Source organism: Colletotrichum aenigma, assembly GCF_013390185.1.
Source record: "Colletotrichum aenigma strain Cg56 chromosome Unknown KSG_Cg56_contig06, whole genome shotgun sequence".
NCBI lineage: Eukaryota > Fungi > Ascomycota > Sordariomycetes > Glomerellales > Glomerellaceae > Colletotrichum > Colletotrichum aenigma.
In genome coordinates this window covers 1,254,859-1,278,100 of record NW_023500912.1, presented here as the reverse complement: position 1 = coordinate 1,278,100, position 23,242 = coordinate 1,254,859, and the positions used below count along the sequence as shown (strand labels likewise).

The 23,242-nt window shown below is 51.2% G+C and overlaps 7 protein-coding genes across 7 annotated transcripts; 4 read left to right on the top strand and 3 right to left on the bottom strand.

Annotated features, from left to right (window-relative positions):
- Positions 1-2,906: 2,906 nt before the first annotated feature.
- On the top strand, positions 2,907-3,850 carry tfdA-4 (Alpha-ketoglutarate-dependent 2,4-dichlorophenoxyacetate dioxygenase; the record flags this gene model as incomplete). Its single annotated transcript, XM_037324636.1, has 2 exons — positions 2,907-3,059; positions 3,155-3,850. The coding sequence occupies 2 exons, from the start codon at positions 2,907-2,909 to the stop codon at positions 3,848-3,850; spliced, it is 849 nt and encodes a 282-aa protein (XP_037176145.1).
- Positions 3,851-4,377: 527 nt separating this feature from the next.
- On the bottom strand, positions 4,378-5,109 carry DCS (Phenylpropanoylacetyl-CoA synthase; the record flags this gene model as incomplete). The annotated part of the gene is made up of 1 exon (XM_037324635.1): positions 4,378-5,109. One exon carries the CDS (start codon positions 5,107-5,109, stop codon positions 4,378-4,380), a length of 732 nt encoding a protein of 243 aa, XP_037176146.1.
- Positions 5,110-6,368: 1,259 nt separating this feature from the next.
- On the top strand, positions 6,369-14,049 carry FUM1-4 (Highly reducing polyketide synthase FUM1; the record flags this gene model as incomplete). The annotated part of the gene is made up of 6 exons (XM_037324634.1): positions 6,369-8,259; positions 8,336-11,261; positions 11,309-12,257; positions 12,327-12,401; positions 12,465-13,982; positions 14,047-14,049. 6 exons carry the CDS (start codon positions 6,369-6,371, stop codon positions 14,047-14,049), a joined length of 7,362 nt encoding a protein of 2,453 aa, XP_037176548.1.
- Positions 14,050-15,606: 1,557 nt separating this feature from the next.
- Positions 15,607-16,049, top strand: CGCA056_v009386 (uncharacterized protein; the record flags this gene model as incomplete). Its single annotated transcript, XM_037324633.1, has 3 exons — positions 15,607-15,724; positions 15,776-15,848; positions 15,953-16,049. The coding sequence occupies 3 exons, from the start codon at positions 15,607-15,609 to the stop codon at positions 16,047-16,049; spliced, it is 288 nt and encodes a 95-aa protein (XP_037176142.1).
- Positions 16,050-17,074: 1,025 nt separating this feature from the next.
- CGCA056_v009385 (uncharacterized protein) lies at positions 17,075-17,909 on the top strand (the record flags this gene model as incomplete). The annotated part of the gene is made up of 2 exons (XM_037324632.1): positions 17,075-17,489; positions 17,551-17,909. 2 exons carry the CDS (start codon positions 17,075-17,077, stop codon positions 17,907-17,909), a joined length of 774 nt encoding a protein of 257 aa, XP_037176143.1.
- A 262-nt stretch (positions 17,910-18,171) lies between these two features.
- nmt1-1 (4-amino-5-hydroxymethyl-2-methylpyrimidine phosphate synthase) lies at positions 18,172-19,365 on the bottom strand (the record flags this gene model as incomplete). Its single annotated transcript, XM_037324631.1, has 4 exons — positions 18,172-19,002; positions 19,059-19,127; positions 19,179-19,281; positions 19,331-19,365. The coding sequence occupies 4 exons, from the start codon at positions 19,363-19,365 to the stop codon at positions 18,172-18,174; spliced, it is 1,038 nt and encodes a 345-aa protein (XP_037176144.1).
- A 1,110-nt stretch (positions 19,366-20,475) lies between these two features.
- CGCA056_v009383 (uncharacterized protein) lies at positions 20,476-22,476 on the bottom strand (the record flags this gene model as incomplete). Its single annotated transcript, XM_037324630.1, has 5 exons — positions 20,476-21,580; positions 21,632-21,807; positions 21,856-21,966; positions 22,033-22,391; positions 22,449-22,476. 5 exons carry the CDS (start codon positions 22,474-22,476, stop codon positions 20,476-20,478), a joined length of 1,779 nt encoding a protein of 592 aa, XP_037176138.1.
- Between the last annotated feature and the right edge of the window lie 766 nt (positions 22,477-23,242).

Here is a 23,242-nt window from a genome sequence, read left to right as displayed (position 1 = left end):
GCAAAGGCAAAACTGCCGTCATTTGCTCTTGACAGTTTACTAATCACCTCAACGTCGTCCTCTTCTAATGGCTGGCAGTCTGCTACTCGGAGTAGTCCATCAGCTTGCCCTTTGCTAAGGGGTCCTGGAACACGCCAGTAAATGTTGATCGTGTGAGAATGCCAATCGACAGCAATAGTTCTCACTCTGTCCAGCTCGTGGTCTTTGAAAGTGCCAAGGTGACGGCGGATCCGGTGTGGAACGAAGTCAAGATCAATAACGTCTTCCATACGACGCGTCTGGCCTAGAAACAACCACGACTTCATGAGTCCCTTTGAAGTGTCGAAGTCACACCATTGTTGCACCTCACCGTCGAAAAGCGAACTCCAAGCCTGCACCAAATCTGTCAGGGGACTGTGCTGGATGAAGCCTGCTTCAATGGCGGTAGCAACGACATCGGTTGATGCGGCTTGGAAGAAGCGATGGTTGAGCGCAGAATCTTTCGAAGTGACTCGCCATCCCACAAGAGCGTTGTGAAAATGAGTGTGATATGCCCTCAGGACGGCTGTCGTAGTTGATGCTGAGAAGGGTGCATCTAGAATGTGACAAAATCGTTCAACGTCTTCTAGAAACCGAACAAATGAAAAGTTGATTGCATCCTTCGTATTTGATGGTCTGCAGCTATGATTGTTCTGGTCATGGCATTTTGTGAAGGTGGGGTGTTGTACTGCGTTCATTGTGGTCCTGCGTTTGGTGACTTTCGGTAGATCCAGGCGAGTAGAGAAATGGGACTATACTGCAGGCTTTGGAAGTAGAATTCACATTTCTGCTTGGAGATAGTTGGGACGTTATGTGACTATGGGGGACTTGAGATCTCTTACAAGAATTTCACACTCATTGTGAATCTGGCAGGGCGTTTTGATGGCCAAGCAGGTCTCCATTCCGATGGACATCGGTTTCATGAGAAAGTAGCTACCATGCATATGCTTGGCTGTTTTAACCTTCCACTTGCAGTTCGTGTCAATTAGCCAGACTTGCATCCCTACTGACAGTTCCCAACCCAGTTTCGGTCACTGACATCCATAAAACGCAAAGCTTGGACGAATCAACCTCGCGTTACGCCCGTCTGGCGCCGTCGGACAGTAGCACCGACGGAAATCACCGCATCTTCAGGTTCATAACTTCGTAGCCTCAATCATAGCGAAAAGCTTTGTTCTTTTCCGAGCATGTGCTTATCCGGGCGCCCACTCGTGGTTGCGCCATGCAATCACTGCCGGCAGCTGGAAGAATCACACCATTGTACATTGAATCTAAACTTCCACCGCCATGGTTCGCCAGTACGGTAATTTCGTAAGTAGGATGCCTATCAGCGCCGCCCTCGCCGTCGCAGACCAAGTTCTAGCCCCCCCCAAAAGCTGTTGGACAGGGAACGTAATCATTTGCACCCGGCAATTGTCCTACGCAAAAGTCTCATGCGACAACCCTAGTCATTTTTTCTTGCGCCACCCAACCAAAAGCATTAATGCGAACAAAGCGCCGTGGATGACTAGATGCCCTGGAGGACCACCTGCCATGCTCTCTTCCGGTCTGTAGTTGCCTCTGCGTTTCTTGATGCTGTTCCAGGCTCTTCTTATGGGAAATAGGTGATAGATGGCCATAGATCGTGTAATCATGACGCTCGTATCGTCAAATGTCTTGCTATCACCTTGGATGAGAGACAAAAGGCACAAGACGTTGGTAGCTAGAAGCATGCCAGCGTAGTTATGGCAAACTAAGACCGCCTCTTCGCTAGCCTCAGGATCTTGCGATTGCTTGTGTGGCTGGCAGAAGAACGATGCGCATGCCGCTGACTCGAAGACGAGGTGTCCCAATAAGGCAACTTTCCCAATATACATCTTTGCTTCAACTAAATTATGAAATTGAATGGGAAGTAATTTTCTTTGCTTTTAGCCGAGTGATTCAAAGCAGCAAAAAACGCCGTTGGACCATTGATTTCCGTGGCAGGCTTTCAATAATACGATGCTGAGATGAGCCTATGCAACTTTATACTATGGCTCCCAAGCGATCGGGTCACTCCGGTTCGTTTCAAGGATGGAGGTAATCACTCTGAGGAATCGGGACGCTTCCGCGGGTTCTGTTCATGACTAGAGTCATGATCGTTAATTGTATCCCTATAGACCAAGCTTCCAAACCATGATTCCCCTGATCCGGGGAATGATTTCCTCCCGGGGAAGGGTACCCACCAATGATGAATCATCTGTCGGCGGTGCACTACTTGTAGCGACTCAGGTGTAAGCGGGTCGAAGCACACTTTGAATCAACTACAGATTAGGTAGGGAGCTCACACTTCCTAACTAGGCAAGGACCTCGTTAAGTCGGGAGAAACATTTGGCTCCCCTCCGTTTTATTCTGCTCACTACGAAACTAATGATTCTAAGTTATAACTAGTCAAGCTAGAGAAACCTCCGAATTGCCCCATCTCGGGTCATGGCTGATAATCAGACGACAGCAAGGAGAATACTCTCATCAAGTTTTGTTTCAGGTGTGGGGCGGCTTTTTCTTTGGGTAGCTTGGAGAGGCTTTCATGGCATCTGTACAACTAGGATCTCGAGAGAACATCATCGACCCGAGTCTCCACCCATCTCTGCTGCTGCCCGTGAGTTACTCGGCCAAGACCAAATCGCTTGAACCCGGCTAGTCATACTTTCAGTTACCAATACATTCTATCACCAAGTCTAGACAGAGAATGAACGCCTCAACATTCATCATTTCTAATTGAGCATTGGGTACTACGGTCTGTGTAGCAGCAGGCTCTTACATCCATACCATGTTTGTTGCAACAGAAACGTTCTTCCTCCAGCGCGTCTCCATTGAAGCAAGCCCGACCTGCTCACGTACCTTCCAAGAGAGTTCCAAAGTAGTCGAATATGGGAAGTCTCGCCGATGGTATGGAGAAATCAAAGTCCCAAATCAAAATAACAGAACTGCATCCTTACTTTGGTGCGGAGATTTCGGGGGTCAACCTGTCAACGCCCATGTCAGACGACGTCTTCGAGAATATTGTCGCATTATCAGCGAAGGTGAGGCCATCAATCTAGCTGCAACGGTCTGCAAAGTCGGGACAACGCAACGTGTAGTTTCGTATACTGCGGACTTTGCGACTAATCTATCGCAGTACGGCGTGATCGTTTTTCGTAGCACTGGTCTTGATGATATCAGCCATGACGAGCTCGCTCGCCGTTTTGGACCCCTCTTTAGCATGAAAAAGGTGCTTGGCGATACGAAAACACGGCTCAAGACTGATGAACTCGCCGATTTGAGCAACATCGACCCGGACACAGGAGACCCTGTCCCAGCCGAAGGTCCCAAGGCCCAAATTGGTAGACTCGCGTCCTTCTTTCATCCGGACCTTGCATACAGTCAACAGCGAGCTTCGTGGAGTATTCTCAGAGCGCACGAAATCCCGCCGCCAGGATACGGAGGCGACACTATCTTTGCTGACACTAGGACTGCCTTCGACCAGTTGGACGATGTCGAATCCGGCCTCAAGAAAAGACTGTTATCCAAGAACTATTGCGGTGTTCACTCGTGGCAGCATGCACAGAAGATCAGTAACCCGGACTTGTTCAAAGACTTAGACCCTTCAGCCTATCCTATGGCCAGGCATCAACTTGTAGAGTTGCACCAGCCATCCAATAGGATGAACCTGTACGTTGGGCTATACATGCACCATATTGAATGCGCACCCGAGGAGGACGAAGAGACGGCAGACCTCCAACAAAAGCTACTCAAACACGCCACCCAAGCCAAATACCAATTACGTGTGGAATGGCATCATCCAGGTGACTTGGTCATATGGGACAATAGGTGAGTCGACAATACCTACCAGCAACAATGCGCGCCTCAATGCCCTGACACGTACTCCTTGACAGGACAGTATTACACAAAGCTGGTCCGGGAAGCTATGCTGGACGGTTCAGAAGGGACTTGAGACGCGCAACTGTGCTGGGTACCTGACATCTCTGGCAGGTGAGGTAGCCGGAGTGTTGTGTTCAAAATAGAGCCACAGAATATGTCAAAGACGGTGCAAATGGCCACAAATAAAGTATTGGGTCTTTCAGGGCGCACAATCAACAGCGAAGCATACTGTGTACACATGGTCACTCATTAGTAGAAAGTGCATCTGACTCCCTAATACATTCTGATCCTGAACTCGAAAACGAAATGGAAACATAGTATGCAGTAGAAAGGGGAAAAGTCTCAGTGAGAAATGACAGCGATGATGAATTTGGTCTGGAGGTGCTACTAAACACGAGAATTAGGGCGAGATAGGTGAGTCTATTGTCTGACAATGGCCTGAAACAATGAAATTCAACGTGTCCCATGACACCAGCGCCCTCACTGATCGATTTCACAGCGTCTCAAAAAGGCCATCTCGCTGGCTAGACCAGGCCCGAAACTGACCGCCACCACGTGCTCGCTCCCTATACCCATATTCCTAAGCTGATCGAGCACGCAGATTGCCGTGGGGCTCCCGGTATTCCCCCTGGTTCTGTAAATGTGTCGAGTTGCCCTGATTTGATGGTCATCCAAAGCCATGCTGTCCTTGACATTGTTGATGACCGATTCACCTCCAGGATGAAGAGCCCAGTCGAAGTCGGAAATTTCGAGTTCAGGATGACCGACCTTCTCGCGGTATGATGGGAGAAGCTTATCCCATAGAGGACGGACCGACTGCTTGGCGATATCCGGGACTTGCTTGGAGATAATGCTGGTGAAGCCAGTCGTCTTCACCATGGCGCCCATATGGTGTATCGTTTTTGGTACGGTCATGCGCTCCCACTCAAGTAGCTGAAACTTGGCCTGAGTGAGGTCATCCAACCCATCATCGTTACACAACACAAAAGCGGATGCCGCATCGCCGAAGATGGCACCCGCGATATCCATGTTTTCAACGTCAGTAGCTACCTCAGCCTCTGCGTACTGGTGTCTCAAGTACATAGTGCAGACCTCCGAAGCAAAGCAGAGGATACGGGCAGGCCTCTCCCGAGACGTCGCAGCCATGGCAATATTGGCAGCTACGCGCATCAGGGCAATGCTACCAGCACAACCGACACCGTTCAGAAACATGTTCTCGACATGATAGCCCAAACCAAGTCTGCGTGCCACCAGATAGTCGTAACCGGGCAGGCTCAGAGACCCTACAGTGACTCCTATAACATGCGTGATGTCGTCTGGGTCACCACCCCAGTCCCGCAAAGCCTTTCGGCAAGCCTGCACTGTTAGATCAACTCCAACCTTGCGGAACCTTGCGGAACCTCGCGTCTAGTTCCTCAATGAGTGGGACCTCAGGTTGACAGCCAAAGCCGGTTTCGAAGTCCATTGTTGATGCTCGTGTTTCAATACCGCTGCTCATTGTGAGCTTCAGTAGTCTAGCGAGCCTATTCCGACACCCCAGTTGTTAGCCCTCGGAATATTTTTTTTTTGTTTTCAAAAAAGAAAGAAAAAGGAGTGCACTTACACCGGTTTTTCGATGTTATGGAATTTCTTTGCCCAACTGACGAATGTCTCCGGTGGGATCAAATATGGAGGATACTGCGAGCCGATGCCAGTGATCCATAGACCGGTGACCGGTGAATGAGACAATTCCTTGCCATGCCCGCCATTTCGCGGGTAGCCATTTTGCGTCTGGTTGTTTAAAGTGATTCTAGTCATGATAATTCATTCAGAATTTAGTTGCACTGGAAACCATACAACAGAAGGCAAAGCGACTCGTTTACTCTTAGATGGCTGAACAAACAGTATTTGACTGGTGTAGAGCTGAAATATGCAAATAACCGCATGTGTGGTCAAGCACGGAACACAAAGCCTAATTCTGTTAATCAAACAGGGATGCGGAAAATAATAGGTGAATAATCTAGAAACACAAGAAAATCAATCAACTTGCTCCACGACCATTTGCCGACATTATTTCCAAAAGTCGGCCTTCGTGGAAATCTCCGAGTTTCAAGCCCCCTTAAAAACTCCGAGGACCCGGCACGGCGACGGGAGGGTCGGGATTTGAAAGTACTGTCCCGTAAAGGAAGAATCCTGAGACACTGGGCCCAAAGTATCTGAAGCCGACGGGAGCGACTGCTTCGCTCTCGGATTGCATATCCCGTCGGCTATGTCGACTCACTTCTGGCCTTCCTTTTCCGAAATGAGAGTCAGGGTCGTCGGCAATGTCACCGCAGTAAATCAGTCCGCCCCACTTCACATCTTGAACTTGATGTGGTTATTACTGCGATTGTCTAAGAGATCGTCCATCACAGCCAAGCACTGCCGAAGAAAGTCATAGACCTTGTTTTGCAAATCATAACATTCACCATGAGCAGCTTAATCAAGACAAAATGTTGTCAAATCTGTCAACGTATTACGGCGAAGAGTCGATCCAAGGTCGCAGCGGCAGCCGCGACAGTGGGGTTGCTGTAAATAGTGTGGATGGCTACGACACAACAGACAGCGGTTGCAGCACTCATGGAGTTACCTCTGGAGATAGCAACACGGCTGCTTTCGAGCCGGTGGCAATTTGCGGTATGGGAATGAGGCTTCCTGGAGGTGTGAACGATCCAGATGCCTTTTGGGATATGCTCGTGAACAAGCGCGACGGGCGATGTCCGGTGCCCAAAGACCGCTATAATGCTGGGACATGGCATGCGCCAGGTAGAAAGAGACATGTTCCTAGTGATCATGGCTACTTTCTGGACAGCAGCATCGATATCAAGAACGCCGATGCTTCCTTCTGGTCAATGACGAAGAAGGAGCTCGAGATATTGGATCCACAGCAACGTTTAAGTCTGGAAGTAGTCTACGAAACACTTCAGAGAGCAGGTCAAAAGCCCTCTGAGCTCCGAGGAAGAAAGATTGGTGTTTGGGTTGGCAGCTTTGGCGGTGACCGGGCTGAGCTGGACGCCGCCGACCCACAAACCGTTCATCCCTACAACCTACTCAATGGCTTCGACTCTATGCCGGCAGATCGGATTCACTACGAGTTCGGCTTCATGGGTCCGAGCGTTACTGTTCGAACAGCTTGCAGCTCCTCACTGCTGGGCTTACACCAAGCCTGCTATGCTCTGATACATGGCGATTGCGAAGCAGCGGTTGTAGCCGGCACTAGCATCATATACTCGCCCACTCTCACAGCCACGATGAATGATCATAACGTTCTATCTCCTTCAGGTACATGCAAGACGTTCGATGCTGAGGCAGATGGCTCTGTACGTGGAGAGGCTGTTGTCGCTGTTTACGTCAAGAGACTCAGCGACGCGGTTCGAGACGGGGACCCAATCTGCTCAGTGGTTCTTTCCACAGCGAGCAACTCTAGTGGCAAGTCCTCCACGATGACAGCACCGAATCCAGATGCCCAGGAAGAATTGATCCGGAGAGCACATGAGGTCGCCGGCATCAAGGACTACTCCAGGACGGCGATGATGGAGTGTCATGGGACAGGGACGCCAGTTGGTGATCCTCTTGAATGCGAGGCCGTGGGACGCGTCTTCGGAGATCATGGCGGCATCTACATTGGCTCGGTGAAGACCAATATTGGACACGTTGAAGGTGCCGCTGGCCTTGCAAGTGTTTTGAAGATGACGCTTGCTCTTCAGAACGACATGATACCGCCAAATGCAAGCTTCAAATCTCCCAACCCCAAGATTCCATTCGATCGCTACCAACTAAAGGTTCCTGCACAAGCCATTCCATGGCCCCAAGAGAAAGACAGAGTCGTTGGTGTCGGTTCGTATGGTGTCGGTGGCTCCAACGCTTACGCCCTCCTGGCCTCAGTCGACCACGTCGGGGTTAAAGATGGAAGAATAACGACGAAGGCGACGAAGTCCCTCCCTGCAGTGGTGCCAATTGGCTCAGAGCCTCCTCGGCTTCTTCTTTTTTCCGCCAAGCATCCCGTGGCACTCGAGAAGATGGTGAAGCGCCATCAGGCTTACAACCTAGCCCACCCAGACCGATTGAGCGACGTAGCGTATAACTTGGCAAAGAAACGGGAGTTGCTAAGCTACCGTGCTTGCTGCGTGTCGAATGGTATTGATGACTTCCCAATACTCAAGCCGACTCGACATGGTAATTACGACCCTGCTCAATTGGTTTTCGTGTTCACCGGACAGGGCGCGCAGTGGGCACAGATGGGGAAGTCCCTCGTGGAGAACATTCCCCCATTCAAACTTTCATTGGTTGCGATGGACAGTCTGTTGCAACAGTTACCAGACGGTCCGACATGGAATTTAATAGGTATGTCAAGACCTCAACCTCACAGTCGAAAACTGGTCCTAGTCATCAGCCAAGCTGACATGACCTCAAAACGCAGACGAGATGTTGGCACCGAAAAGAACTTCCAGAATCAACAATGGGCAAGTCTCGCAGGTTTGCTGTGCAGCTCTTCAGTTGTGTCTTGTAGACCTCTTAAAGACATACAACATCAAGCCAGCAGCGGTGCTGGGCCACTCGTCAGGAGAAATCGCAGCTGCGTATGCCTGTGGGGCAATTACTCAACGCGAAGCCATCATCATTGCCTACTATCGTGGCAAGGTATTGGGGGCCGTAGAGGACTCAGTTGGTGGTATGGCTGCCATCGGGATGGGGAAAGCGCAGGTCACGCTATACCTTCGGCCTGGCGTGTTGGTCGGATGCGAAAACAGCCCAAACAGCGTCACACTAACCGGAGACAAGACTTCTCTCGATCTGGTAGTCACGGAGCTAAAGAAGGCACATCCGGACGTACTTGCCAGAGCTCTGCAAGTGGATAGGGCATATCACTCCCATCACATGCAAGCTGTTGCTTCGCAATATGTCGACCTGCTTCGACCACATGTGCAGCCTCGTGACCCAAAGACACCCTTTTTCTCTAGTGTCACAAACCAGCTCATATGCAAGGGGGCTGAACTTGGCCCCGATTACTGGGTCCAGAACTTGGTATCACCGGTTCGCTTCAGTGGAGCTGTGAGCAAAGCATTGCACACCCTTAATTCCGAGAAGGCTTTCCTAGAGATCGGTCCACATTCTGCTCTTGCAGGTCCTATTCGACAAATCTTAGGGGCTGAGAAAATCAACGCCGAGTATATCGCCACCCTCATTCGCGGCCAGGACGCTCATCAAGAACTCCTCCGTGCTGTGGGCGAGCTGTGGCTACGTAACCATCCGGTGGCCTTGGATCGCGTGTTCGACGAAGGAAACATTCTGACAGACCTCCCGTCGTACCTTTGGCACTATGAAGGGCCACTGTGGCATGAGTCTAGGCTCTCCGAAGAGTATCGTCTACGCAAGTTTCGGCATCATGAACTCCTTGGCAGTAGGGTTTTGCAAAGCACAAACAGAAGTCCAGCTTGGCGAAATCTGCCACGTCTAGAGGATGTGCCCTGGATTGCAGAGCACGAGGTTGAAGGGACCATTATTCTTCCTGGCGTCTCATACTTGTGTATGGCTGGTGAAGCTGCTAGACAGCTCACAGGAAACCCCAATTTCACGTGCAAACAAGTTCACTTCAGTGCGGCTCTGCCCATGACGTACGAGAGCCAGACGGAAATCGTTACTCAACTCAACCAAATAAGTCTCACCGACTCAATCGACTCGGATTGGTACGAGTTCACCATTTCCAGCTACCAGGACGAAGACTGGGTGAAGCACGCGTATGGAAAGGTCCGAGGTGACAGCGAATCGTCGAATAGTAGCCTGGGACAGTGTGATGCCAAAGACTTTAGCAGCGTATTCTCGAGGGTGTGCTCCTCCGCCTCGTGGTATCGCAAGTTTAGGTCCCTCGGCCTGGAGTATGGCCCACGCTTCAGCGGCATGGACGTCGCAGCCGATCCCATAACACTGCAGATCAAGGGGACTTTGAAGCTTGACCTACTACCGGGAGAGGAAAATTACTATTCTGTACACCAAGGGGCGTTGGACCGTCCTGTTCAAAGCTTATATGTGGCCGCCGCCCATGGTCTCACGCGAAATTGCAACTCGCTAGCACTAGTTGCTTACGTCGATGAGTTCGCCTTTGCAGTACCACCGGCAGGAGCTCAGGAGCTATCATTTTCAGCAAAGGTCACGGAGCAGCGGCCTGGAGCGTTTCTGGGTAGCGTTGACGCTACTCTCGACGGCGGTAGCGTAGTCCTGAGCTCCAAAGGGTGGCAGCTATCGAGAATCGGTGGCTCTAATGGCGCAAATGAGGTTTCTAATCCACACGGAGCTGCGGAGCTTGAGTGGAAAGAAGATATTGAGTTCGTTGATCCCTCTTCTCTGATCCGACCCGCGATAGACGTCTCAAAGGTGGAGCTGTATCGGCTGCTCGACCGGTTCAACATACTTTCCCTCACCCGAACACTCGACAGCATACGTCACGTTGCTCACCCTAAACGTGAACACCTGACCAAATACCGGAAATGGCTTCAAGACCTCGTCACTGGACTTTCTTCTGGCTCTCTCATATGCCCTGGAGTTCCAGACGCTGACTATCTCGTCAGTATGGCGTCGAAAGATCGAGATATCCTGCTTTCATCGCTTTTTAAAGACCTTGAAAAAAGCGAGGTCCATGCTCCTGCAACAGCTATTCATCGTGTCAGCTCTTCCTGCGAAGGAATCTTCAATGGCGATGTTAGCGAGCTTGAGCTTCTTCTGGCGGATGGCGTACTTCAAAATGTCTACAACTGCCTTCTTTTAGACACAGACTCGTCAAGTCTATTATCACTGATTGGGCACAAGAAGCCAAACCTCCGCGTCCTGGAGATCGGGGCCGGAACTGGAGGTGCGATGGCCAGCACGCTCCAGAGCTTGACATCGAGTCATGGGCAGAGGATGTATCAGTCCTACACGTACACTGATATATCTAGCGGCTTCTTTGCAGATGCAAAGAAGAGGTTCGAAGAATACGGGGGAATTGAATTCGCCATCCTTGACATCAGCAAAGACCCGTTGGAGCAGGGGTTCCAGGCCGAGTCATTCGACCTCATTATTGCATGGAACGTCATACATGCCACACCAAACCTTCACGAGTCGTTAAGCAACATAAGGAAGTTGATACACCCTGAAGGACGGTTCCTATTGCAAGAGATCTTTCCGATCACGCCCTGGATCAACCATTGTTTTGGCGTCATCCCAGGCTGGTGGCTTGGTGAAGCCGACGGTCGCGTTTCTACGCCCCATGTCAGCTTTGAGAGATGGAAGAAGGAGCTGTTGGGATCCGGATTCGGTGACATATCAAACAGTTTCGACGGCTACACGAACAACAACATCATTTGCCAGCCGTCACACCCTGTGCCTCGTCGACACGAGTCACAATTCTAAAGCACAGGGGCCAAGATATCAAGCAGGTTTTTGAGACTCTGCGGCGGGCTTCATACGAAGTCGATGAATACAACTTGGAGGATTCGGAAGCGAGTCTAACCCCAAAACAAGACGTCATATCCGTACTCGATGTCTTTTCTCCCTTTTTCGCCGGTCTGACAGAGGAAAGATTTGCACACTTTCAGCGATTTGTCAAGAATGCCCACGACAGTGACTGCGGTGTTTTGTGGATTACTAGCCAATGCCAGGTCGGCGAGAATATTCAATCTCAGTACGCTCCGCTTTTCGGTTTAGCTCATGTTCTACGGACAGAGCTTGGGCTTGATTTTGCCACTCTCGAGTTCGAAAGTCTCTCCCCGGCAGCCATCGCCAATGTTGTCCCAAAGGTCTACCATGAATTCGGCAAGCGTGTCAAGAATGACCCGGACAGCAACCCCGAGTATGAATGGGCGTACATGGACGAAAAGATTCTTATAAGCCGTTATCAGCATATTAACCTGACAGCTGAGTCTCAATTGCTTCCAGAAAGCATGAGCGTGCGAAAGCTCTCCCAGCGCAAGCCGGGACTCACTGACACACTGTACTGGAAGCCAATGATAACTCCAGGGCTCAACAAGGACGACGTCAAGATCAAAGTGAAGGCCGTAGGCATGAACTACAAGGACGTCCTCATTGCTCAAAGCTTTATCACCGACACAGCGGCTATTCAAGATGGACTTGGTCTAGAATGTGCCGGCATTGTCTTGGAAGTCGGCCCCGATGTGGATAGGGTCAAGGTGGGCGATCGGGTCGTGGCCATATCTAGCGGGTCATTCACAAACATCAAAGTAACGTCCCAACAGCTATGCTGCAAGATACCGGACCAGATGGGTTTCGAAGACGCTGCCGTAATTCCTGTGGCACACTGCACTGCTTTTCATGGGCTGTTCACCCAAGGCAAAGCAATCAAAGGAATGGTATGTAAAACACCTCAATTTCATACAACCCTTGATCTCGACTGTCACTAACGGTATACGTGCGCAAAGAGTATCTTGATCCACTCGGCTACGGGAGGTGTGGGCTTGGCGGCACTCCAGCTCGCTCAGATGCTAGAAGCTGACGTGAGTTGAACGTTCCATATAACCCTTCATGTTTTCAGCCAAAACTGACGAGCATCTCAACAGATATACTGTACTGTCGGCAGCAAAGGTAAGAGAGACTTTCTCGTCGAGAAACTTGGAATTCCCCCAGGCAAGATTTTCAACTCCCGCGACTCATCATTCCTGCCGGGCATCATGGCAGCCACAGAGGGATTGGGGGTGGACTTGGTCCTCAACCAACTATCAGGAGAGCTGCTCCACGTTTCCTGGCAGTGCGTGGCTGAGTTTGGTACTTTCGTCGAGCTCGGCCGCCGGGACTTCCTGGGACATGCGAAGCTGGCCATGGACCAGTTTGAATCTAACCGAACCTTCTGTGGTGTTGATCTGGCACATCTATGGGCTCGCAAGCCCCGATTCGTTAGGGATATGCTGGAGCGAGTCATAGATTTATGGACACAGGGCCACATTCAACCATGCATCGCCTCTACCTTCTCAGCCGCAGAAATCTCCCAGCCCTTCCGACAAATGCAACAGAGCCAGCACATAGGCAAGATCGTTGTAACATTGCCAGAAGAAGCTGAATCCCAGCTGCTTCCCACCGAGCCCATCCACAAGACACTCGAACTACGGCATGATCGGTCATATCTCTTTACTGATGGCCTGGGATCTTTGGGTACCGTCATTTCCTCCTGGCTTGTGGAAAAGGGGGCCAAGGAGATCATTTTCCTGTCTCGCTCTGCAAGTTGTCTGCCGGAGCATGCCTCTTTAGCCAAAGAGCTGGCATGTCTGGGTTGCAATGTCAAATTTGTTTCCGGCAACGTCGCCAAATATGACGACGTCGTTCGAGCAATCAAAGTCGCCAAAATGCCAATCGGAGGGGTTCTGCACGCTGCAATGGCTCTTCGGGACGCTGGCTTCCTCAGTATGAGTTGGTCCGAGTGGCTTGCGGCGTCGCAGCCGAAGATTAATGGAACTAGGAACATCGATGAGGTCTTGCTGGAGCGGCAGCCTGACGTTCCGTTTGACTTCTTCTTCTTGTTCAGCTCCACAGCAGCAACAGGTGGATGGTGGGGACAGGCCAACTATCATGCTGGGAATGCCTACATGGAATCCTTCGCTGGTTATAGGCGGAATCTGGGACTAGCTGCAAGTGTTCTAAATGTGGGCTTCATCAGCGACGTCGGCTACGTAGCTGACCGACCTGAGGCAGCTGACTTGGCCAAGGCAACAGGTCAATGGTTCAACACCGAGGTCGAGCTCCTGGACTGCATTGAGCGGTTGCTGATGGAACCTCCGACGGAAAACGGCGCTTCAGCTGCCTCGTGCCATGTACAACCATCTCTATTGGCCATGGGAATGCGTTCCACCATACCGCTTACATCGAAATCATGCCGTGTCCCGTGGAAGAGAGATCGACGAATGCTTGCCCTTCGCAACCTGGACTCGGATGACAGCAAAATTCCTTCCGGCTCAGACAGCATGGCGAAGGACGAGCTCAGCCATGCCATCCGAGAGCTCAGCTCTAACATCGTTTCGCTCCAGTCAGGAGAGACCACAGAATTCCTAGCAACGCATATTGGGAAAACCCTGCGCGAATTCCAGGTTAGACAAGACACAGACCTGGACTTCCAGGCTCCACTAACGGACCTCGGTCTAGATTCCCTAGTAGGAATAGAGGTGCGAGCCTGGATCAGGCAATGGATGGGCGTAGATCTGGCCACGCTTGAGATTACCGGCTCCAGAAACCTAGAGCAGCTTGCTACGGCGGTGCAGAAAAGGATGATACAGAGATATAACTCCAAGACATGAGGCGCAAACGCCTGCATGGGATAGAACACAAAAGCTTTGCTTCCTGTACGTAAATACACATGGTTTGGGAATCAACTTGGTCTGAGAACGAAGGCTCTTTGTGGGGTTGCAAGTGAGCCTAACCGCCGCTAGGCATGCTGTGTAACTCGCGGAGAGTTCACGGAAGTTAGGGGCAACGATACCCGCCAAGAAAGTACCTGGCATACGCTAAGCAGCACGCTGAACGGGCTGTGTAATTGCTAGGCAAAGTCCTAAATCCATATCCATGGATGGTCAATTTGAGTTAGTTAATTGTCGATCTTTCAGCAGGGCGTAAGCCAGGCGCGTTAGGGGTTTGGTGAACTACCGGAGGCGGCCGCAGGGCTGTCCAGGGTTCTCAGCTAGGTGACCAAAGTTCCGCAGATCATCGAAATCGCCCCGGTTAAAGTTGAATCACGGAGCTTTAGACAGTATGTCAGGAAATCGCCGGCCATTTGACAGCCTGATCGGGCGAAAGAGTGGAATCAGTTGCTGGATTTCTATCATCTGACTTGCATACTTGTGAGAGAAATCCTATGGGGGTTTGATGGGTCTCAAGTTTGCATATGGAAGGCAATGTGCCTATTTGTCGGTTATCGTACCAGTGCAAAGCCTTTCCCGAACAAGTATCTCTCGGCTCGTGCCCAGGACTACAACGGAGGGCAATGAAACCACCTTTTCAGGATTGCATGCGTAGCAAAGTGGAACCAGCCTCTCTTCAGAGTAACTAGATGGACGTTGATACCAATGTAACTTCGCGTGAGTTGTCTACTAAGGCGGGGAATTTACCAAAGTTCCTTGCGTATCTGTATTGGACGCTCACGATAGTTACAACTTCGAACAATTCTGGCTTTAGTATCCACATGGCGGCCGCCCGCCCACCTTAGCCTACTACACCTCAATGGCTCCTAGCCTTGGCAGCGTTCCATTCTTGATTGCTTCATGGTGGCCACTGATGTCTCGTCTGTCTAGGACGTGACATGGTTCATTTTACTCACTCACCAGTTGCATCGACAAACCTGCCTACTGCTAGCGGTGAACACTGGGTATGCCATGGACGGATAGTCATCGTTGGTGCAACATGGCCTTGAGGAGGAGGATCTTTTGTATGATCTGCTTGGACGGTACTTAGTAGTTGTCCCAAATTGGCCGGCCAGGCGCATTGTTTGAGACATTCAATTTAGGCAGACAAGGTAAAGATCCTGTCGGGACTATGAGCCCGTAAATATGTTGTGATCCTTCGTGAGGATGACAATACAGTCGGGTGGTCAACTGTACGCGTCTTTCTTTCTTAATCCCCAACAGCATCAGCCTCTCACCTCATCACATCTGTCGACCTCTTCACAGCCATACTTCTCAAGCTTTTTGACCTACAGTCTTCTCAATTTTCCCCAACAACATGAAGTCTTTCACCGTCATTGCCGTCACCCTTCTGGGTCTCGCCAATGCTGCCAGCATTCGCATTTGCAAGGACCAGACCATCACCAACTGTGTGACCATGGATGTCAACGGCTGCAGTAAGTTTCTAACTATAGTCCCTTCAGGATACGAGGTCTAACAAAGCTTAGCCAACTTCCCTGGAAGCATGAACGATGCTGTCAGCTCTGTTGACACCGGCAGTGCCACCTGCACCTTCTACCAGTAAGTCATCATAGTCGATTCTTCAAATTGAAAGTGGCAGATCACTTTCGCCACATCCAATTTCGTGTGTCAATTGAAATCTAATACGTTTTGCGTTATTTCAGGGACGGCAGCTGCACTGGCGGCTCCTGGACCACTAGTGGACTGCAGAACACCGTTCCCACCAACTTCAACGACAACCTCAGCTCCGTCAGTTGTTGAATGGCGTAGTGACACGTCAATCCGCACAAAGGTTGTGTCACCGGAAGCCTGGGCTGCTAAATAAGTGAATCCCTGGTCTTCGATGCTTGTGAGGGGCCTTTAACAATTCTGGCCGCCTGCAGACAGTGCTTCTTGCGTCGTGGTGTAAGCTGAATACGTGAGGTAATTTAGCTTGTTTCCGGGTCTGAGATCACTTTGAGGCGCATTTTCATAGCAGACAAGTTCCAAATGCAGTCATTGGATTCACTCATTTAACACCACTATGCCAATCATATCAACAGAATCTACGTGGTGACGTGGAAGATGCTCTCAAAGCGGGTGCGCCATCTCATCATAATCCTCAATGTGATCTTCTCTTCAATATCCGCCCACATGGCAAAAGTCTTGATTGAAATGACTAAGCTTGCTGTGGCACCTGATACCTCGTCCTGCCTGCGTGCAGTCCCTGATTCCACTTGCCTCTCCGAGGGCCTGGCGTGATCACATAGTGGTCCAGGCATAGCGTCCTCACCCCGAAACGTTCTGTCGCACAAGTTTGAAACCTAAATTGATTCAAATCTTAAGAACTAAATGAGATGGAGACACTGAGGCAGCTTCTTGCTGATTTGCTGGCACCTCTGCTGGAGGCCGACCACCCCGCACGCAGTTGCATCCAAAGTTCAGCGAGTCAAGAAATTCCATGTTCCATTTTCTTGTGCTGAAATGGAACCTGCCAGCCACAAGCCTCGCTGGATGTGCGCATATTCGTATCATTTTCATGCATCATAGGTCTTTCTTTCAACATGATCGAAGGAGTCTCCCACAAGCTCGATCCCAATGGCGATGTTTTACTCACTCTCCATCCTTCGACTTCTCCGTTTGCGCCTTGGGACGAGAGAGCATCAGCAGCGACTATAGGGAAAGGAGAACGCCTTAACTCACCGAATGGAAGGTTGCCCGATGTACACGTGACGTCCAAGGCTGAAAGCATAAAATATCTCTCATCGTCTCGGCACCTTGGTCTTGCCTCCCGCTACTTCGCATCAATGTTGAAATGGAACGGAAAGGAGGCTTCAACTAGAAAGATAGACGGTCTGCATTATGTGGATGCGTCTGGATGGGATGCCCAGGCGTTTCTCGTGGTGATGAAAGCGATGCATGGAAAGTTCCGTGGCATTTCTCGTTGTGTTGATCTCGAAATGCTCGCCAAGGTCGCCGCGATCGTGGATTACTACGACTGCCATGAGAGCATGGAACCACTTTCGACAATATGGATTGAAATGCTGTCTAGAGCATCGCCACTGCCCAAGACATGCGATCGAGATTTACTCCTGTGGCTTCTGGTGTCATTTGTTTTCCGGAACGAGACCATCTTTCAGCATATCACCAAGACAGCTATCCGGGAAACCAAGGGGCTGCTCCCATCTCTGGATCGACTTCCCATTCGATCGTCCATAACGGGTGAGGTTTCCACAAATTTCGGGGTTTCAGCAGGTCCTTAGACTAACCTCAAACGATGCAGACGCAATCGACCAGCGTCGCGAAGATATCATTGAACGAATCTTAAAAATGCTGGAAAATCAAGCTGATCGATTTCGAAATGGTTCTTCCGGATGCAAATTCGAGTGTTCGGCGACCCTTCTGGGGCTGTTGGTGAAAAATATGGCTGAGCATAGACTGAGCCACCCAACACCGTCTCGGCCCTACACGGGATACAGCGTAACAGGGCTCGAAAGGTCTATTAGAGCCTTCAAGAATCCACCATCTTGCTGCCCTTTGAGTCCGTTCATTGTACCTGCTAGAATAGAGAAGTACGACAATATCACAGCGGGGCTGGAGATGAAAGAATTTCTCAACGACGAGGACATCTCAGTCAGTTAGGGCAGGGTCGTCATAATGAGTGGGCCAAATCTTAAGTCGATGCTTTCTTCTGTTCCAAGATATTTACCATGTTGGGCTATTCTCACGGCGTAGTAGTCGAAGTGGCAGTTTCGGCTAGGGGTGTTTATATTTGCAAGAGAGTGGGTTATTCCAACGCGTCTAAAGGACAGGGCTCCCCAAAGCCGCCCAGCTATAGTGACCTCTTATCTCTGAATGAGCGAAAGATATCCGTGAACCATACGATGCGACCTGAGCAATGTGTCTAAGCCTTGATGGCAGAGCTCTGCAACTTCAAGCGACGGAAACCGCCGCGACAGGCAACATCGCTCTGAAGCTCAACCATTCTCTTCTGGTCCCCCGTAGGGTCCTCCGAGTCGGCGTCAAGACCCCATCCCAGAAACTCGTTGGTGTAGTTGGGCTGGAAGCTCTCGTCCAAAACAGCAAGCCTCTTGCCGTACTCGGTAACCTTAGTCCAGTCACGCTGGACGTTCTTCAGGTCATGCGAGAAGTACGCGAAGCTGCGCTCGAAGATCTTGCGGTTGAGGTCCGAGCCCATGACCGGCTTGAAGTCGACGTACTCCTTCCAAGCCTCCTCGGGCTTCTCGAGGACGTAGTCGGTGGCCCGCTTGACAGCCTTCATGAACTTGCGAACCTTTTCAGGGTTCTCGGCAATGAAGGACTCGTTGCCGATGTAGAGGATGGTGCAGAAGCAGCAGCATCCAAGTTCAGCCAGCTCGTCGATGCGGAGCATCTGGACGTCGGTCTTGGGCCGGCCCTGGGCAGCGAGCCACTCCTCAAGCTCGACCATCTGGACGTTCTCCAGACCAATGCCGGCGTCAATGGTGCCCTCGATAATGGCCTTGGAGACGTTCATGCCGCAGCGCACGGCGGTGTAGTCGTCGGGGGTCATGCCGTAGTGCGATGTCAGCTCGTCGATCTGGATCTTGCCGAACTCGCCGACGTAGCCGATGCGCTTGCCCTTGAGGGTGCGGAAGTCGGTGGTAATGCCGGAGTCCTTCAAGTAGACGACGCCGGTGAAGGGCTCGTCGAGAAGACTGCCAATGGAAAGGACCGGGAAGTTGCGGGCCTTGGCCTGTCGAGGGATTAGGGAATGGTCGAGCCAGAGCAGGGGTTTTGTGCGGAACCTACAGCGAGAGTGTGAATCATAGCCTTGAAGCCAAGGTCGACCTTGCCAGTGCCGATGATCTCGGTGACATCCTGGATGATAGTTAGAGACAGCCTGGAACGAAGGCTTCGATGACAACGTACGCTAGGGTCGTTGGGCTCAAGTAAAACGACCTTGATGCCCTCGTCCTTGAAGTATCCCTTGGCCTGGGCGAGGTACAATGGGGCGTGGTACGGGGTGGCGTGCCTGACCCAGTGTCAACTTACATTCGCAGCATGCACGCGGGCAATCCTACCAGTTGGTGAGGAAGGTGATCTTATCAGTCGACATTTTGACAGATCAAGCGTGATGCTGCACGGGTTAGTTCACTCCCATTCTCTCAAATGCAGGGCGGCAGGGAAGCCAAAGAAGCAAGTCCTTTCGCTGGTATTATCCAGATCAAGTTCGCCGGTATTTCTCAGATTAACTCCCTGTCGTGCCCTTCCACATCGGCGCTCCATACGATCGAATCGAGATATCGAGGGAGACCGGCGTGGAAGTATGTGGCACGGCAGATGAGTCAAACACCCGGATGCGTTCTTCTCTTACTTTACCTCGATCTGTAGATGTTTCCATTGCGATAGATGCCATGGCTCTCTGACGCGGACGCGAGCGTCGTACCGGGTCAAGTTTGATTGGTGTTTGTTTTTGCAGTTGCGTTTGTTGCAATGTGTATGAATGCGAAGGGCGAGGAGAAATTGACGAGGGAGTTGCAGTTCATATATGCTGCGTTGGAGGGGTAGCTTCCTCAACAATTCAACCCGCGTGTGCTACCCCTCATTTGGTCGAAGCTAATCATGCATTTCGGCCTGACCTCCGGTCTACCGACCGAAGACGTTCGTCATTGACGGAGACTTCTAATGCGAAGAAATAGCTCTTCTTCCAGTCGTCCATTGGCTCCCAAATGGGCGGGCAGGGATAATCACAGTGTTCTGACATCAATCATGCCCCTTTGATGCGTCAATTGACGAGCACTTAAGCCGCCGGTCGACATGAGATTGTGTCACAACAGTGGCTCACCAATCCTCTAGCGTTAAAATCAAGCGCACAAGATCACGGGAAATCTGATCCGTCGAGCGAAGTAAATCGATTGCTAAAAAGCCTCAAAGAGAGCCTTGGAATCCACCAAAGACCGGCATGATCTGACTGTTTCCCAGCGGAAACATCGGGGCGGACCGGACTACTCCGCGACTGACCTCCGGGATCGGAAGCTGACAGCTGACCGGACCCACTCGGAGCCGGCTTGTGCCGATGGTTGCCGCTCACAAGCGGCATTGTCAATTAGAGTTACTCCGCGATGTCAAAAGCCGCAAGAAGCTGCAAGTCTATTAACTGATTTTCGAATGATTGGCTATAACTACGCTGGAAATGCACTGCTTGTACTGTTGTTCCTGTTGCTCTTTACTTCACTGGCGTTGATCCTCGACTTCTGTGTTGAGCGTTCATCTCAATCATCCCCGCCTCATTTCTTGCGTGGAACGTTTGCTCCTCCATGTGCAGGTCATAGATGCCTGCGTCTTTTGACACCAAAGTATCTCTGTAGATCCACTTGCTGCCCTTTGACCCCTCCGTGGTCAGCCCTTTCTCAAGAGCTTCCTCGTTCGCCCGCCTGTCTTGGATCGCCATGGACCTCATGACTTGCGCCATCTCAACAGCGTCGCCGTCGGGAACCACAACCCGGTTCGCTACCAAGGCCGCCGCAAGACCCAATGCCAGCTGCAATACAGCTGTTAGGAGCAAAATCATGTGGATCATGTTCCAGTGAGAAACGTTGAGCTTCGTGCCTTTCATCGGCATGGTACCCTCCAGGGTCAGCGAGGGATTGTTCAGCGCGGCAATGGCTACAACGCCAATCGTGAAGCGGTTCAAGATCATCTGCATGACTTGGTTGGTGCCGTTCATTGGCGTTCCAAAGATGGACTCCGCGGGATACGTCTGGTACTGGAAGTTGGTGTCGTTCGCGAGTGACGAGGCAGCATATCCCTGGAGGGCGATGGCTGCCGTCGCCAGCTCCGTGAGGTTGGTTCCGACATAATGTTCCGGCAGCGTGGCGTTTGCCACTTCATGAACCGAGACGTTGCAGCTGTAGTACCATGGCGAAGTAGCTGATGCCTCAAAGACGGAGACCATGCTGCATCCTGTTCCGCAGTCAAATTGGGAGTTTGTCATGAATGTCGACTGATCGCTACCGCCGGGAACTGGGATATAAAGATCGTAGGTGTTGCCGTTGTCGAGGGCAACGGTGACGTTGGTGGTGTTGCCGCTGCCACCGCTGATGACCGGCCAGGATGTGCACGATGACGTGACGTTGATACTTCGGTTGGTGCACACGGTCATGGGGTTCGTATCGTCGTCTTTGATTGACGAGGTGGAGGTTTCGTGGAAGACATATTTGCAGAGGTTTTCGTCGCAGAACATGAGAGGATCACTTTCGACGTAGATGGCTCTGGCCGATGGGACTTTCTCCAACGATGCCGAGTCATATGCCAGAGATATTGTGCCATAACTAGGCGATGAGGTTAGCCTGCGCGATTGACGTAGACTTCTGGTGACGTACCTGTTGGCGGTGTACTGCAAAGCACCGAGTCCCTGCCTGTTGGATTTGACGACCTTTTCGGTTCCGATTGTCGTCATGTCAGGGATAGTAACATTGCCAGGAACAAGCAAGGCTTGTTTGTCTGCGGTATCGGTTGAGTAGCAGAGGCCAATTGCTGCAAGACCGATTTGAGAACCCTAGGAGAGTCAGTGATAGCAACCACGAATGCCAACCAGGGAGCATACTATTGACAGTATGAGCCAACCAGTGGCCGCCATGTGAATGGACCAACGCTTCGACCGAACCGCCAACATGATTGTATGCTTCAAGTTATCCGCGGCAAGGATTCGCTCAACCTATCACCTCTCGTCAGCAATCTGCCTTGTTACACCATACCTCACTTTTCAAACTCGCAGACTTACCTTGCTCTTGGAACGATATCGCCGACTCAAGATCCACCACCTCAACTCTGCCACCATATGGTTCAAACTACTGGCCACAGCAATACCCAAGGCAATCGAGAGACCGGTGATGAGGGCATTGTACTGTCGCTTCGTCGTCTGGCTCATGACGGGCTTGCTTGAGTAGACCCAGATCACGACGTACATCGAGACGATCACCGCCATTGTGATGCCCCATCGGGATAGCACCTTCGCTATAACTTTCCATCGCGTTTGCCTTTTGGCTGGCAGCCCGTGGAACGGTCCATCGTCTGTCTTCTTACGGAGAATCGCGGCATCCTCGCTGTAGTTGTAATCCTGGATGGGAGAAGAGACCTCGGCTGGACAAAGGTTAGCCTCGTGATTGACATTAGTCTCGTGTTGGGTCAGTCACTTACTCTTTACCCTTCTTAGTGAGTTAGGCATCTTGCCTTACCACGTTCGGCTTGCGAGCCAGCTTCAAGTCCAGTGGTGCAGTGGGCGAAGTCGGAGAGGTATCGGTCTAACTCATGAGGGGTAACATGCGCCGGTATGTGAACGAAGGGAAGAAGACCTTAAAGACTGGAGACCACAAGGTTGTCATCTTGAACGAAGGGCCCGTCGAGACTAACAACCTTTTAAGGCCCCGTAGCCACTTCGGCGGAGGGTGGATACAAACCCCAGGATGGAACCTCAGCTCTCGATTCGGTGCAATGGTGAATCGCAAATCAACAGGCCTCCCGGTTGACCCGATGGGGCTAGTGAATCAAAGAGCCGTCGCCGCCCCCACCGGACACGCTGTTGCTGACATTCCACCAAGACTTCCAAGAAGACTCCAAGAAACCATAGGCATTCTAAGGAGAAATGCAGACGCGCAATCCAAGACAACTCCTTGGCCGTCAGGCACCGATTCTCGAGGCCTCCAAAACAATCATCATCCAACAAACCTGCACGAAGAGCAAGAGCGTTTGGCTGGGCAAACAGTCAGGAGTAACAATCTCCCCTCAAAAAGAAAAAAAAGAAAAACACAATAGTGGACACAGTGAGAAAAAACACCCAAGCGCTCGGGACGCCCCGTGCAAGTCAAGGTGCCCTGGGTCACGACTCATGCACGTCAGGGGGCGGTTCAGGGCTGATGGTCGCTGATTCTCGCTGATTCTCGCTGACATAACCCTGTAGGGCTCGAAAACGGCCAGCCCGAAATGAGATCTTG